The sequence below is a fragment of the Calypte anna genome, chromosome 5A (genome assembly GCF_003957555.1).
Source record: "Calypte anna isolate BGI_N300 chromosome 5A, bCalAnn1_v1.p, whole genome shotgun sequence".
Classification (NCBI taxonomy): Eukaryota; Metazoa; Chordata; class Aves; order Apodiformes; family Trochilidae; genus Calypte; species Calypte anna.
The window spans coordinates 18,048,009-18,065,434 of NC_044251.1; the positions used below are offsets into that span (position 1 = coordinate 18,048,009).

Below are 17,426 nucleotides of genomic sequence, written 5' to 3' on the forward strand. Positions count from 1 at the left end.
GCCACCACCCGGCGGGGGCCTGCGCGCGTGCGCGGTCTCGCGGCCGAGTCCCCGCTCCCCGCGCGTGCTCAGGATGCTGGCCCCGCCTCCCTCAGGGCGCGCGATCCGCTGGGGAGCCCCGCCCCTTGCCCGCGTGCGGCCGCGCCGCGTGCCCTTAAGGTGGCGCGCGGGAGTTGTTGGACGTGGCGCGGGGCGCTGGGAGAGGGGACGTGCGCGTGTGCGCGCTCCCTCGGGGCCACCTTAAACGGAGGCGGGCGCCCCCGTCCCGGAAGGGGAAGTGAGCGAGGCCCGGGGGGTGAGGGGCGAGTGGTGACGTTTCCCTGTTCGCGGGCAGCTGGCGTCTCGCTGTTGGCGGCGGCGGAGCCGGAGTCCTGCGCGACTTCGCCTGGCGGCGGCGGCGGCGGGCTGAGCTGGGCCCCGCGCCGCGCTCCGGGTGAGTGGTCGGGCTGTTGCCGCCACCGGCGCGAAGCCGTCGTGGTGGCCGTTTCTTGGGGTGAAACGGGGACTCGGCGGTGCGGCGGAAGGAAGGACGGGCGCCCGAGGACCCTGTGGCTCTGGGGGAAACGGGCGGCGGATCCGTCCTGCGGTAGCTCGGGCACCGTGCGGACAAGCCGGGCAGCGGCCGCCGGTTTGCCACGCACTGCTCTGCCGCGTCCCCCTGGCTCCGGGGGAGCCTCGGCCACCCGCGTCATTGCGACGGGACCGCCCCAGCCCGGCACCTGCCCCTTGGCTGTGTCTGGCTCTGGGTGCCCAGGCCGGGAAGGCGGGTGCCGGGCGCGTATCTTGTCACGGAGTGTTGTGGGTTTTTCCGTGAAAACGAGAGCGTCAGGCCGTGACTATTTGCTAGGGCCCGGGGGAGCCTTCCCGCCCCTCGGTCAGATAATTGTAGAAGGGGGAAGCTGCTAACGGGGTTTGAGAGGCACTGCTGTGGCTCAAGAGAATTCCACCAGTCCCTCAGTTCCCAGGGCAGGGTTTCTGCGGCTCTTAGCCTGTCTGTGTGTCTGTGTTAGTATAACTGCTGAATAGATTTTAGGTGCACCATCTCTTTTGGCCTTTTAAACAACTGTTACCTGTAAACAGTTTTCCCTTTAAAAATTCCATCCTTTAAAGAGTACTTTTAGCTGAACTGGGCAACTTTTGGTGAATGGCTCATACCAGCTGGGTAGGCAGATGCAGACAGTGTCTCCTGGGAGTTTCACCAGTGTTACCTTCTATTTCGTGCTGCCCATACTTGTCAGACCTAAAAGAAGAGGTTTGGGGACAGTAGGATGACGATGACCTGAGAGCTCAGGCTGTGTAGAGCTCAGCACATTGCTTGATCCAGCCTGGCTTGGTTACTGTGAGGCTCTGCCAGCTTTAAACCTGTTCTGTGCATCTGGGGAGTGCTGCTTCAAGGTTAAAAAGCTTTTCCAGAACTTCAGATGCTCTGAACACAGCAAATTCACATTCTGCAGTGCAGTCACTGCTAATGGCCTTCTGGCTACCAGCCAGCCCGAGCTGGCTACCTGCTGATATAGCTTATGTGCCTTTTTGTCTGTAGTGTGGCACACAACTCGTGTGGGCTCTACGTGAAAAGTTACATTAATTTCTGTGATTGGCATCCCTTAGTAATTCTGATGGCTTATAAATCCTTAGTATGCTAGAGAAAGCAGTTCCTTTCCTGAACATAGTATTTACATTATACTTGTTGTAGGGCTTTTGGATTTCTGCAGTGGAAACATTTATTAGAAAGTAATTAACTTTTTGTATTTGAGGATCCATAGAACTTGGGCAGCTAATTTTAAGTACTGAGTGTTCACTTAACTGCTGGATATTGGTTATTCTATCAAATTTCTTAGTGCTTATAGCCAAGTGTGCTAATGAAGCTTTGACCATCGCTGCAGTTCCAGCAGCTCAGAGCTCACAGAAATGCTATGCCATTTCATAATAGACTTTTTTTGTGTTGTGATTTTCATGGGAAGTTACAAATACATTTTTTGTACGTTTTGAACAGCTGTTTTGCTGACACTCTTCAGTAGATCATGTTGCTAATAACACTCTTTCAGAATTACTATGCAGGAATGAGACTTGGATACCTCATAAGGAAAATTTGGAGTTTTCCTACTTAACGTATCATGTAGAAGTCTTTTTCCATAAAAATGAGATGTAGCTTTGTACATATTAGTGTACTGATCTGCAAACGTTTTATGGGTAGAGTTGCTAGGAACCATAGGCTAATTTTTAATGAAGTACCAAGGTGGGATGGTAACGCATATCACTTTGGAATTGCCTCTCAATTCCAATCTCAATTCAATCTCAAATTTGTAAATATATTTATTTGCATCGTTTGCTACTGTGCTTAGACTGGGTTTATTTATGCTACATCTTCTGAAACTTGTGGAGACTTTGTTCTGTGGTTTGGCCCTAGTAGCAGAGGGGTTGAACTGACTTGGGGTTTTTTGTTTGTTTGTTTTTTGCTATTTTTTGTTTTAACCTGCCAAATTTGTGACAGTATTAACTCCCAATTATACAGATCACTCAGGAAGTTGACTTACAATGGTGATTTGGCTTACCTGCTTTGGCATATGTCTTTGTACTTTCTTATAAACACATCACAAATCTTGCTTTCTAGGGCCTGTGCATCTAGTAACTCTCAACTGAGTTTCTTTCTATCTTACCTAGGCTGGGCTCCACTCTCAAGTAAAATAAGAATGTAGATAATGATATGGTCTTCATTTCATCAGATGGACCAGCCTTTCTTGTTTTCCTTTTCTATTACTTGAAGGGAGACCAAGTCCCAGAAATCTTGAAAGCTGTCAGCTACTTTGGTTACAGAGGCAGCCCGTTACTAGGGAGGTTGCTTTGAGTTCTGATAGGAAGAACTCAAACATGAAATGCTGAATTCAATTATCAGTGAGGGAATGGTTTCAGCTGGGTACAAGAAAACAGCTGTGAGATTAGAAGATAAACAAGAAGTATCTGAAGTGTGCCATTTCAGCAGTAACTATGGTGTTGCAAATTTTTTGCTCTTGAGACAAATTTTGGCTTGCCCGTTACCAGAATTTTAGGTTGCTGTATCTGCTACATGTTCTGAATATCTTGCCACTTTATACAGGAGGTGGGGTAGTTTAGCATTTTGACTAGCTTATGCATACCTTTGAGAAATTAACTTTTTATGGCTTATTAACTATAAGTTGTGGTATGCTTTTATTTAAGATTTGTGTCTGTAGTGAACAAAATTAGTCTGGCTTTCCAATAAAGCTATTAAAAATACAATGTAAATTTTGCTTAATAAAATGCAAGTATGTTTGTAAGATTACTGAAATGGGAAAATATAACTAGTAAATGTTCAATTTTGATGGCAAAAAGACTTTGCTTCTGATCACACTATCTTCACAGAATGCAGAAGTTCTAGGATGTTCTCTTTGACTTTATTCTGTCATGTAGCATATTGCTTATCAGAAGATAAAAAGCAGTTTGTGTTCTTTCTGGATGTCTGTCTGGACTGTTCTTTCATTATGAATTCAATGCTCAAATAGTCCAGACAGTGAAATACTTTCTGATTGCAGTGTGGTATCTGTTTTTAAGTAGGCCATCAGGATAGCCTAAAATTAATTTCAGGCCAATGTTTCCTTAAAATAACTCTTAAAATGTAAAACTCGTGCACTTTCTGGAACGCAAAGCAGGTTTCTTAGCCCAAAATACACTGGAGTAATAAATTTGCAAAGACATAGCTTCAAATAGTTTTAAACTGAATGAATGTTTCTTTTCCAGATTCTCCTGAGTTGTACGTGAAGCTGCCAAAATGGTCCTAGCAGATCTTGGAAGAAAAATAACTTCAGCACTGCGCTCCCTGAGCAATGCTACGATTATCAATGAAGAGGTATGTGGTGTGTCTGCTCATGTTCAGAATGCAAAGTCCTGAGGTAAAGTTCTCAAAGGCTGATGTTTGAAGTAAGTTGATGTTATCCTGAGGTTTCTTCGTTCAAGTACATTTCTAGCTAGATGTTTTAATCTCCAGCCATTACTGCCAAAAATAAAAACCAGATTTAGAGATGTATAATCACTTCAGGTCAAAGGGACCTTGAGCCCCATGGCTGTGTTTACAGAAGAGAGTGTTTTGAGGAGGTGATGCTGGAGGAGGCAGTATGTACCTAAGTGGAGAGGTAGGCTGTGAGACTACATATAGTGCTCTGATTTATATATGTGTGCACAGCTGGACTATGGAGATGTGTACGAGGCTGCTAGAAGCTGAAGTGTGGAACTGAGGGGAAGTTTAGGAAGTCTGGTTATCCTACAAGATGCTGTTGTCCCTAATGGACTGTGTTACATTGTTATAGTGTGCACATTACAAATTGAAAGCCCTTGTTCTCCAGTACTACCCTTTCAAGTTTAAATTTCATTCATTAATTCTAAACAAATGCATAGACTCTTTTTGTGGCAAAGTAACAGTAGGACTGCATGCATTTAGTTTGTTAAAGCCTTGATTATAATATAAGTACATTTTCACTTTGAGTTTGAACCGATACTGATCTGGTCAATACTGTTCATTGTAAAACCATTTTTCTTTTATACTCCAAAGGTTTTAAATGCTATGTTAAAAGAAGTATGTACAGCATTACTGGAAGCTGATGTTAATATTAAGCTTGTGAAGCAACTCAGAGAAAATGTCAAGTAAGTGAAATAACAAAAGTAGGTTTAACTTCCAGTGCTTGTGAAAGTTGTAATTTGAGGTTACAGAAGAATAACTTCTATGTTTTTCTTAGACACATCCAGTTTGCCTTTAATGTAGTTATATAGTTACACAAATACAGTTTGAACTAAATGTCTGGCAAGTTCCATCAAAAGAATCTTTGTCAAATTTAGCCAGTTATTGCTGTAATAGTCTTGTTTAAAAAAAAAAATCTATCATCAGTTGAGTGGTATAATAAACAAGTTCTTTATTACTTCCTGGACACCTCATCTTCACATGTTCTTGCTGGATATAAATAGATCTGTGTATATGACCAGTACTGTTACCTTGGCTATTTTCAGATGTGTAATTCAAGCAGATGCAAGTCTGAAAGATGCAATTATTTTAGAAACCTGCTTTTTCCTGCATGCAGAAGTGATGTCTCCAGTGCATGCATACATCCTGTCATCTGAACTGCAGGCAAATCAGAGTATTGTTCTAAATGCAAAGACTTCCTTTATTACTTGTTTAAAGGGATGGTTTAAATTATGATAGTGTTTCATGGTTTTCCTAAACTCAGGTCTGCAATTGATCTTGAAGAAATGGCATCTGGCCTTAACAAAAGAAAAATGATTCAGCATGCTGTTTTTAAGGAACTTGTTAAGGTAGGACCTACCTTAAAATTCTGTGCTATGCCACTTCTCTTGTATAGCCTGGGATGTGGAAGCAGTACTGCAGCAAGCCAAGCTTTAAGGTTGTTGTGTGGTACCTGCAGTGATGCTTTCTGTTTTAAGGCTTCTTACTGTTGCATACAGTAGTGTTTTGATTCCAATTACTTCCTGGACATCTCTGAGTAACTACAAATTAAGCTTCAAGTTCTGCCTGCTTGGTCAGATCAGCACCTGGGTAGAAGTATTCTGTCATCTGCCCAGTTAAGAACACAGATTCTTGTTCTGTTGTACTCTGTTACCTACCAGCTATAGGATGGTGTTCTGGGATGTATGCACCTTCAACTTCGGAAGTCAGGCAGGAGCTCTAAAAAGTCTTTTATACCGTAGGATTCTGACCAAAAGAGGTCCATATTGAGCAGTGATGGTGGGAGGGAGCTGTTCCCCTTTGGTTACCAGCAAGTTTCTGTGTTGGTGTTAGAAAGAAATTAACACTGTTACTGAATTATTATGTGTAGCACTATATAGACTACTATGCATAAGACTGTAGATAGCTTGCATGGGCTGTTGCTATTCACTGTAAATCAGCAAGCATCTAAGCAAAATTGATACTAGAATGCACAAAAATATGTTTGCTCTATTCAATATAAAACCAAGCATTTAGCATGGCTGTGACACGGACTTCTGTGCTTTTGAAATTCAGTTCTGCAACATGTACTTTGTTCTTTAGCTCGTGGATCCTGGAGTCAAAGCATGGACACCTACAAAAGGAAAACAGAATATTATAATGTTTGTTGGTTTACAAGGAAGTGGTAAAACAACAACCTGTTCAAAGGTAACTTGCACTGAATCAGTTTGTGTGGGTGTTCTTTTTTCCTTTGGGGAGGTAGTGCTCAGGGGACTCCTTTGGTAGGATTTGCTTGTGATTTGTGCTGTTTCTATTAGTAGGGAAGTACTAACTGATTACAATGTAGAGAGGTTCTAAGATGAATGTCCAAATTAATATTCTTTTTGGACAACTTATGGCTTGTAAGATTTCCTTGAAATATTTTTTTTTAAAACTCTTGAAACAATACTGTATATGGGCAAGAAAGAATCTTTCTATTATTTGCTTTCTGGGTTTAATACCAGTACTATGGATGGAGCCTACCTCATTCCACTACTTATTCAGGGAACCAGTGGAAGTTGGCCTCTGTGTTAGATAACTCGAATATGAGTTGATGGTGTGAAACTTCTTCCAGACTCAGATTTATTGAGAAAATTTATTTTTATTAAGGCTACAAAGAATGCTTTGGCTCAATGTTTAACCTATTTATGATGGTTGCTGGGAAGAATAATTATCCTGCTGGAAAAAGCAACAAAGTTGCATCATTCTTTTTCCAACTTCTGCAGCTGAGCGTCAGACATAGGCTATACCAAATGTACCACTGCTCTGATTTCATAAGACTTTCCTAGTGCTTTTGTAGGTGAACTATATTTTGAAAGTTTGTTTTTGGCCAGTCAGATGTTCTGTGAATATACATTCTACCTGTGAAGCTGTTAAAATGAAGGATTCCATCACTTTAAAACATGTCCTTGCAATGGAACTGTTTTTGTTCATCTGAAAGTACAGGAATGAAGAGCTGTACAAGTTGTAGCCATTGCAGTACTTAATATCGAAGCACTTACTGCTTTGGGTGGTTTCTAAAAACAAGTCCTGTCTGTAGTATTAACAGTAAGCAGAATCCAGGAGATAATAAAATGGGAACTGGAATTATTTGCAATATTTCTAGCTCAGAAGACTGAAATCAGAAGCAGAATCAAGCAGCTGTTTCATCTCACCATTAGTAATTATTTGTAACATACTCTACTAACAGAGATGTCAATATTTGATACTTTTACAGTGTTACTAAGTTGTCTCAGTTACAGTAGGGCTGCCTTGACTTAGTAACCTCTGTGCGTATTTCAGTGACTGGAAGCTATTACACAGTGTTGTGCTTTCTGGTGAGATTTTGCTGTAACCACTTGGTTTGGATTTCTTTTCACAGTTAGCATACTTCTATCAGAGGAAAGGTTGGAAGACATGTTTGATATGTGCAGACACATACAGAGCAGGTAATGTAGTCTTTATTGGTGTGGTTCTTCATCTCTGATACTTAACTGATTATTTTTTTTATTATTATTTTTAAAATAGTCCCCTAACTATACCTGTCTTACAGGTGCTTTTGACCAGTTAAAGCAGAATGCCACAAAAGCAAGAATTCCCTTTTATGGGAGGTAAGCAGCATTCAGAATCATTTTGGAGAATGATTCAACTGTCAACAATGAGTTCTTTATTGTACATCTCTCACTAAGCCCCATTCAGTGTTGCCTAAATACTTAGATTTTATTATAATTGCAGCTGACAATTCTGCTGAGTTCAGTAGTAGCAGGTAGGAAGAGTGTAAGAAGAGATCAGGCATCTGGGGTTAATTCCCTAGAATGCTGTATTAGTGTATAGCAGTTTATAGGCCTTTACAGTCAGATTTTCAGGAAATATCCTTACAGATGAAAGAATGTTTTTTATTTTTGAGCCTTAATTTTTATTGTCAAGTAAAGGCAGCAGTAGACCTGAAGTAGATTTTATAAAGCAGTAAATAACTTTTCCCCAGTGCTTCAGTGGATGTGCACTATCTAGGTGCACAGTTAAACCTTATTTCAGAGAAGGGCTTGTAGAACTTTGTGCAGTCCTCAGCAAATGAGACAGACAGTCCTTTGTGCTTCAGTTTACTGAATAGTAAAGGCAAATGGCTTTGGAATGTGTAATTTTTGTCAGGTTTGGCTTAATATAAGAGGAAGTTGCTCTTGAGATCCAGGTAGATTTAAAATTAACAAGTGTATAGTTGAGTGGTGAAAGCTTGAGTTAGTTTCTTTGGCAACACGGAATTGGAGATACACATATGTATATATGTTTGTTTTTGTGATCAGTTACACAGAAATGGATCCTGTAATTATTGCTTCAGAAGGTGTTGAGAAATTTAAGAATGAAAACTTTGAAATAATAATTGTTGACACAAGTGGACGTCACAAACAGGAAGACTCTCTGTTTGAAGAAATGTTGCAAGTTGCTAATGCCATAGTGAGTAGTTTCAAGAAATACAATAGCTTCTGTTACAGTAATTTGACTCCAGTTTGTTTATGTTTATCTCTAATATTCTGTGTGGTTTTTGCTCCTCTGGAATGCATCAACACTTTAACTCCTAGATTATATTAGAAATTAAAAATGGTTATGAGTAGACAAGGACTGGATTATCAGTGCTTGGTAGTGTCAGTTTTAATTCTTGTATCTGTAATTCAAGGGTGCTAGTACATATCTAGACTACGATTCTGGCTTTAACTTTGCTTTTCAGGATCTTTGCATTGAGAAACTAGATCAAAGAACCAGTCTGATCTGGTTTTCTGTAGTTAAGGGTACTGCATTTTCTTTGATTGCCACGAATAATTGCCCTGAAACAGCAAAGATAATTGGATAACTTTCAACAGTTTTGATATGTAAATGAAGCTGCTGTTTCTTGTAGGGATAAAAAGTCTGGGTATTTGTTCTGGTCTTGCATGCCAATATGACACTTAGCACACAACTCCTGCTGGTTGCTAACTTGTTTTCAGAGGAATGGATGGATGTCTAAAAGCTCTTAATGTAAATGGAAGATGTTAGTATCTACAAACAATTAATGGCTAACAATTAGCTAATTGTCTCAGATACTGGCTAAAATCACTCAAAGCATAAATAATAATCCATTAAATTTTAATATTCTGTGTTGTAGATAAATCTTCCACATAGTATTACAGCACCAGAATTTTCAGATAGTCCTTAGACAATACTCATCATAAAATGGTTACCCTTTTGTTTTAAGCTGCACAGCCCTTACAGACTGTTACTGCAGTAGGTTCTTCTAGTGAACAGAATGCATGAACACTGTTTAAGGATGCAGAAAATTATTTTTTTTAACCTCTCATTTCTCCTAGCAACCAGATAACATTGTTTATGTGATGGATGCTTCCATTGGCCAAGCTTGTGAAGCTCAAGCTAAAGCTTTCAAAGATAAAGTAGATGTAGCTTCTGTTATTGTTACTAAGCTTGACGGACATGCAAAAGGAGGTGGAGCTCTTAGTGCGTAAGTATTGTGATATGAAAGTGATCTGGCCATGAGTGGACATGATGAGATGTTAGTGTGTCACAGAAACCTCTCTTGTGAAACTCTCAAACTGCACAGAATCTGACATTTAAGCCAGTAATAGGGATGTTTTTACCCTCCTTCTGGTGGATAAGATCCCTCATCAATATTTAACATTGGTCAGAATGGGTTATGGTGTACTTCCAGAACAGTAGTGTGTATTGACACATGACAGACTTCTGTCTTCTTAAAACAGCATCAAGCAATTATATTTATTGCATTTTGTGTATCTGGTATTTTTACAACAGATATAAATTTGGACTTAATAGATATGGCTTACCTGAAAAGTTTTGCTTCTTGTTTAGTGCCCAAGATTTTTTTTCAGAAGGGAAAAAATAGGTAGTCTTATCTAGTGGCCTTAAAACTGATGCAAATAAAACTTCTAGTTATCCAGTGTCTATCAATGTGCTAAAAAAATCAGTCTGCAATTATATGCCCTTGAATTCCATTCTTGGTGTGCTTCCCATGTGCTGCATCTTGACAGACTGTATCAACTAGAAAGTGTTACATGTTTGTACAGCCTTTTATGATGGCATGTCGGGCTTATCTCTAGCTCTGTTTCAGTGACATAGCTTGTACTGACCTGAGATCATTTGTCAAAACAGTCAAAGTTAACTGGGACCTGCCTACTAAATCACTCTCTGGTTTGATATTGAGTGATAGAGTTCACAAACTGCCATATGTAGTATGCTGTTATTTATAGCATTGTGATGGAAATGTAAACTTAAGAGCTAATTGAAAATGTGAAAAACTTGTTTCAGTTGCTTCAGTTGTGCTTCTATGCATTAAGTCTGTTTGTTCTGTACTTTCTGTAGACCAGAAGCTGAGTTAATCTAAAAGCTAGTACCAATTGAAAAAGTTCTAATTTCAAGCTTTTTTCCCTGTTTTGAAAATGAGATTGCTGTCTGTAGGAAGTATCTGCAGAATTTAAAAAGTAATCAATGCTTGTTTCATCTGACTGCTGATATTATCATAAGATGGAGATGATTTTATTTTTCTTTCCTTTCCAGTTTAAGTGTAGCAATGAAAATGAGCAACCTCTATTCTGTTGATGGTTTTTCAGAGCAGTTTGTATTTTACAAAGTACTACATACAGAAACATCTTGTCAGCTGCTCTCAGCTACTAATCTTAAATGCTCATTGTTTTTGAATATCAGTAGTTTGAGGAGTATGAAAGATACTTGAGAGAGGATGTGTTGCATTGATGATGCCTAGTTCATTATGTTAATAGGTAGTACAAAAGATAGGTGCTTTTTCAGAGGCCATTTCATAAAGTATATTTTACTGCAGAGTTGCTGCCACAAAGAGTCCTATTATTTTTATTGGAACTGGAGAACACATAGATGACTTTGAACCCTTTAAAACGCAGCCTTTCATCAGCAAACTTCTTGGTATGTACTACATAAAACTGTACTCAAAAGATGCTTTGAATTGGATAATAGAAAGTCAAAGTGTAATTGTTTTTTATGCTAACTTGAGTGCTATTTGTTGTTTTTCCAGGTATGGGTGATATTGAAGGATTGATAGATAAAGTAAATGAGTTGAAGTTGGATGACAATGAAGCACTCATAGAAAAGCTCAAACATGGTAAGTTATTCCCAAAGCCTGAATAGTGGGTGTATGACCATGACCTCATCATGGCAAGTTCTTGGAGAGATGTAGGCCACTAATGTAATTTGTCATGTGTTAGAGACAAGTAACTTGCTTCATGAAAAATGGTTCTTCTTTCTCTGACAAATGTGGCAGGCAAATAAATAGAGTTAGGGTTTTTTGAGTGTTAAATCTGTAAGAATGTAACTGTATAACTGCAGAACTTAACTCTTAAGTGTGTGCCATTTGAAACAATTTAGCTCTGTTAATAGTAGAGAAGAGGTTTATTTATCTGCTGATCTAGGAAGTTTAGTATTTACCTTGTAAATATAAACAAGAATTGGGAAAGGACAGGAAGACCAAAGTGCTTTGTGACCTTTGCTGATCTTTTTTTTTAAATTGTATTTCAGGTCAATTTACATTAAGAGATATGTATGAACAATTCCAAAACATCATGAAAATGGGACCATTCAGTCAGATCTTGGTTAGTTATCCAAAGAATAATTTCATTTTTTCTGATTTATATTTGATCAAGTTGTGCTGTAAGCTTAAAGTTCTTCACTGAAATTGATGTTAGAGTTTGTGCTTTGTTTTTCAAAAAGGTGAAATGATTTGCCTACTGCAGTAAATACTGAATTAAAACTTACTGTCTATATTTTTGGCTGTTAGCTTTGACTGTTCTGACACAGCTTTTGTGTTCTGCTTTTAAAACAAGGGTATGATCCCTGGTTTTGGAACTGACTTCATGAGTAAAGGCAATGAACAGGAATCAATGGCAAGGCTAAAGAAACTGATGACTATAATGGACAGTATGAATGACCAAGGTAAAACAAATTTCACTCACTGTTTTTTCTCCATTGCTGAACAAGTTTATCTACAGAGATTTTTCTAGAAACAATCTGGACATAAAGCAGCATCTGCAGTGACAAAAAATGACAAGGAGCATTTATTGCTCTTAAAAATGGCAGAGTACCTATGTGTCTCTAGTCTAAACATTTGAGAGATATGTTGGCACTTGTCTGCTGGCCTGTCTTGTGTAGAATAGGTGGGATTTTGAAGTATTCTATTGGAAATTAATGTATCTTTACTTTTTGTACTATAACTGTGCTTTTAAAATTAACGCTACACTTGCAAAATAAAAAACAACATTAATCTTTTATCTGTCATTGCTGTCTTTCTTCCTGCCCAGCCTCAAATTTACTTGAAGTAGCTTGGTGTCTGTAGTTCCAGGTGTATTGTTTCTAAACCACCCATAACTCTTGTAGGAGGAGCATGCTCTTACCCTAGTGCTGAACACATAAATACGGTTTAGGACTAAGTATGCCAAGACCATAATTTATTCAGGCAACTTTGTCTAATTAGCATGCAAACACAACAGCTTTTCAGTACTATTTCCCAGAATATTATATCTCAATTATGTAAAATTCTGCATTGTCACTTTTAAAACTAAGTTTTTGTTCTCTAGCTCAAAACTAAATTCTCAACAATAACAAGTTTGCTACCAGTTGTAACAGAGTCTAATGTCAGTAACTAATGGCTTTTTCTTTCCCACACTGTAACTGCAGAACTTGACAGTACAGATGGTGCCAAAGTTTTCAGTAAGCAGCCAGGAAGAATCCAAAGAGTAGCAAGAGGTTCAGGTGTTTCTACCAGAGATGTTCAGGAGCTTTTGACCCAATACACTAAGTTTGCACAGATGGTGAAAAAGATGGGAGGCATCAAAGGACTTTTCAAAGGTAAAAGAGAATAAAAACATTTAACTCAGTGGGGAGGTCACTTGATGTGTGAACACAGAGGAAATATTAAAATGTTCATTAGGTGTTGGGGGAAGGCAAGGTAAGTTCTAGCTAATTCATTTTCATGATGTTTGAAATCTCTTATAAGAGCAGCACTGTTCTTCAGGACAGTAATGTGTAACTTAGCAGTGAAAGTGACTGGGGGGAGGGAGGGGTGTGTTTGGCTTTATCAGTGTAGACTTCATTACAGACTGGTGTCACCATTGTAGTAACAACATGGGGTTCAGCGACTGTTGATCCTAATTGCTGATCAGAGACTAGAGTGGATTTTTATCTAGAATTAGGATGTTAAATTCTGATTTATTTTAATTTTAGTCCTGTGTATTAATCCACTTTCTTACAGTTGCTGCTTTTTTTTTTTCAGGTGGTGATATGTCGAAGAATGTGAACCCATCTCAGTTGGCTAAACTGAATCAACAGATGGCAAAGATGATGGATCCAAGAGTTCTTCATCATATGGGTATGTGTTGGCTTTTTACAGGTTCAGGTGATGACTTCCAATTATAGCAGAGTATTTGAAGTATAGACATGAGGAAGGTGATGTGAGAATGTGTTCTTTATGTACCAGTGTCAAGTATTTCTAGGTTTTCTAACAAGAATCAGGACGTTCAGTCAATATGTTATGAATGCTTTGCACTTAGCGGCACTTAATCTGCTCTCTTCATTTGGATTCAACTCTCAAAACGAGCAACTGGAGTGGTGTTTCAAATAGTATAGTGATGACTTGAAGTATGAGCGTAGTAAAGCAAATCTACTCTTCCCTTCAAAGATTTGCCTCAAATAATAAAACATTGTTAGAGCAGCTTGAAATAAAGACTTCTGTTTTGGGACCTGACTAATTGATAATGGTCATTCTTCCCAAGTTTTTTCTTTTGTCAAGGTCATCTTAAAACCTGTTTTAAGCTTGGTGTTTTGCAGGCCTTTCTGTAGTTAGTCACTCAGCTGTCTATTTCTGATAGCCATTTAAACCTGGCTTGACAGTCTTGGGCTTTTTGAATTTGCATGTTGTTGAAACAGTGTGTGTGGTGTAATGAGGCCTCAGAAGCAAGGTAGCTGTGCTTCAGGGTTCTTTAACAGATCCATGTTCTCACTTATTTTCTGCAGGTGGCATGGCAGGATTGCAGTCAATGATGAGACAATTTCAACAAGGTGCTGCTGGGAATATGAAAGGCATGATGGGATTTAACAATATGTAAAGAAGCCTTAATAAAAATGGACTTGGTTGACTCTTAATTGCAACTTCAGTGAACGAATTTGCTTTCTTTTTACAGTGATGGGAGGAGTAGTCTTTTGAAATCTTATTCCAGCTTCTCAGTTTCTATATCTAATTTCTGGAAACTATTTTTGCTTAAATTAGTTCCTCTTCACTAATACCTGATGGCACAAAGAGTAATTCAATTTAATAAAACAAAATCATGATGTAAAATTTTAATAGAGACACTTTTTAATTGTTTACATCAAATGGCAGCCATTATATTTGTAAACAACTCTAATCTTTGGTTATAGTAACATAAAATGTCACAAATATTCTGTAAAATAAAATGTAAGTGGTTATAAACAAGGGAATGGCCTGCTTCTTCAGTTCTTCTGTGACAGTGCTTCATCGGTATGTAATGAGATTATTTTTAGGTTTTCTGGTTTTGTTTTTTTCTCATGACTGTAGCTCATGCTTGGCATAGATATTATAAGAATAATTTAGTATTGCAAATCTGCTGCTGCTGCTTGGGTGTTCTTCTTGGAGCATTTTTAGAAGGAATATGTGCTGTGCTCAGGTTTGTACTAAACTTTTTTTCCCAGTATTGTATCTTTATTTCCATGTACATAAAGAATGAAGGGACTGAAAATACACAGGTATGATGATATCAGGCAGCCTTGGATACCATTGATAATCTTCATACTTGGCTGACAACTTAGCAGTTATTTTCTTAGGGAGATAATTTCCAATACATACTAGATGGAATTCTGTGCTAGAATTTAAAATGGAGAGAGGGGGAGTGCTTTCTGACAAAAACAATATGTTTCTGGACAGGCTCAGTCAGACTGTCCAGTTAGTAACAATTAACTCTATTTTCAATTAATTGCATCCATTTAATTTTAGTCATAATTTCTAAACTACTACCAGATGGGAAGAGAGCTGTCACTTGTTTTGGCAGAGACATGGGCAAGTTTGGGAAGCATTTCCTTTAAAGTATGTGTCAATTGTTAAACCTAAGGCATACACTGGAAATAGCAATACACTGCAAATAGCAATGCGTTACTCTGACCCTAGCATGCCACATAGAGAAGAATTTGGAGCCTGTTTGGAATAATTGCCTAGAGATCTCAAGTTTTTGTTTGATCTTTTTGTTTGTTTTTTTGTTTCTTTAAAAAATAATTTAAAAACCCCAAATAAATGAAAATGAAAATAAAAACAAAACCAAAAGAAACCCAGAATGTTGGAGGCACTTCAAAGAAGAGTTCAATTATGTAGGAGCAGTTATAAAATGCTCTCATAGCTTCATAGGAAATGTGGGTAATTTTTTTTTTGTGGATCCTACAGTGCACAATGTGTAGATGAAAACCCTAAGGTTGTTGAGGAAAAGAGAGGGGAGGATGTTACTGATGTTCTCAATTCTGTGTTCTGAATTGGAGAGTTGATTGCACCAGATGGGAGAGGCCACGTCAAACACTGTCAAACAGTGCCATAAGTAGCAGCTGTCACAGCACCATTTTCCATTTTCTTTGGTTAGGGTTTTTGTACTTTCCCACAGGACCTCGCTGTGTTCTGCAGAAGTTTTCTCTGGAGTACAAGAAGCCTGAAAAGTTAGAGGCAAACAAAGTTCACTGGAAAAACTTAGAAGGCTGAAGACTGTCTTTTTGTCTGTATCTTACTGGAAGTTGCTACTGCTCAGAAATTTGTGTGATCTTTTGGTGTCTGGACATAGGGCTAAATGAAGTTCGTGGAGAATTTAAGAGTAGGTAATGAGGGCCTTAACTAAGTAATTGCAGCGCATGGGGAAGGCCACTAGAGGGAGCCAATGGACAAGGGAGTGATGTATAAAAGTAAGCTCGACTCCTGTTTCAGAAATGCACCCTCGTATCAAGACATCCTCCAGTCACCCTTTTCTTTGGTGACAGGATGCTAGTAAGCTTTGACATTCAGCATACGAACACAGAAATGGGTATCTACGGCATGTTTACTTTGGAAAACAGTTGCTCTGTAAAAGTAGAAGACCTTTATAAGCTGTGGAATAATAATAATAATGTGTTGTTGGTGGGTGCTTTATCCGTTTGCTGCATTTTTAAGGAAAACTACCCATAAGACTAGAACGATAGGTTTGGATTTTCTTACACCTTCAAGAAAGAGGAGGACCGTGGCAGGTCAAATATAAATATCCTCTTATTGCAGGTAGGGCAAAGGATGCATTTAGTTCATGGCAACTATTCTTAAGCCTCTCTGCTGAGCAGCCTGCTAGGAGGGAACAGTTCTGATGGTCAATAGATATAGGAGCTGGACTGTTAGCACACACTTTCAATATTGACCCTTGCTAAATCTATTAAGATTGTCTAAGTTGCAAATGATAATTGTTCTGGGAGGGAAAGATTAACTTCAGTTTTACTGTACAGCTGATACAGTAATATTTGATACTTGCCTGATACTGATATTTGCCTGTTGATGATGAAATGCTGTTCTTTAATGCTGTTTCTACTGTGTCCTATGCTGAAGTCCTCAACATAAGAGGACATGGAGCTCCTTGAATGTGTCCAGAGGGGAGCCACAAAGATGATCAGAGGACTGGAGCTTCTCCCCAGTGAGGATAAACTGAGGAAATTGGGGTGGTTCTGTCTGAAGAGAAGGCCCTGAGGTGACCTTATAGCAGCTTTCCAGTACCTGAAGAGGGCCTACAAGAAAGCTGGGATAGGATTATTTGCATGGGCATGTAGTGTGAGGACAAGGGTCAATGGTGTCAAATTGAAAAAAGGGGAGATTTAGATTAGATATAAGGAATTTTTTTACTATGAGTGTGGTAGGACACCTGGAACATGTTTCCTGGGGAGATTGTGGATGCCCCCTCCCTGGAAGTGTTCAAGAGGCCAGGTTGGATGGGGCTTTGAGCATCCTGCTCTAGAGGCTGGTGACTTTTATTTTCTCATGGGATCTGGATGATGCTTTGATAACAGTTGAATAGATCATAAAGGTTTTTTCCAGTCCAAATATGTTTATGGCTCTAAAATACAACTAAGATGGTGTCTAAGAATCTACCTATGCTACAAACTGTAATTATTTGGAAACTATTGTTCATTATACAATACTTTTACATTACTTATAGCTTTTATCTTCAGCTGCCTTCACTAGCAGTGGCTTGTGTGCCTTTTGCCTCTCGTTCAGGCTGGGCCCTCATCACCTGTAGCAAGCACTTGGAGCTCCGCAAGAAGGTATGGACACAGACTTGGGGGGAGGAAAAGGACTTTCCCCTCTCCACTAGAGTTCAGCAAACCAGTATCTCACAAACACTTTACCCTGCATGCTGGGAATAAACATTATATT

The 17,426-nt window shown here is 39.1% G+C and overlaps 1 protein-coding gene across 1 annotated transcript; it reads left to right on the forward strand.

Annotated features, from left to right (window-relative positions):
- Positions 1-281: 281 nt before the first annotated feature.
- Positions 282-14,459, forward strand: SRP54 (signal recognition particle 54). The gene is made up of 16 exons (XM_030451777.1): positions 282-433; positions 3,754-3,862; positions 4,562-4,653; positions 5,232-5,316; positions 6,050-6,154; positions 7,347-7,413; positions 7,518-7,575; positions 8,266-8,416; positions 9,304-9,452; positions 10,803-10,903; positions 11,013-11,099; positions 11,513-11,586; positions 11,818-11,926; positions 12,668-12,838; positions 13,263-13,358; positions 14,003-14,459. Exons 2-16 carry the CDS (start codon positions 3,785-3,787, stop codon positions 14,092-14,094), a joined length of 1,515 nt encoding a protein of 504 aa, XP_030307637.1. The 5' UTR covers positions 282-433; positions 3,754-3,784; the 3' UTR covers positions 14,095-14,459.
- Positions 14,460-17,426: the final 2,967 nt, after the last annotated feature.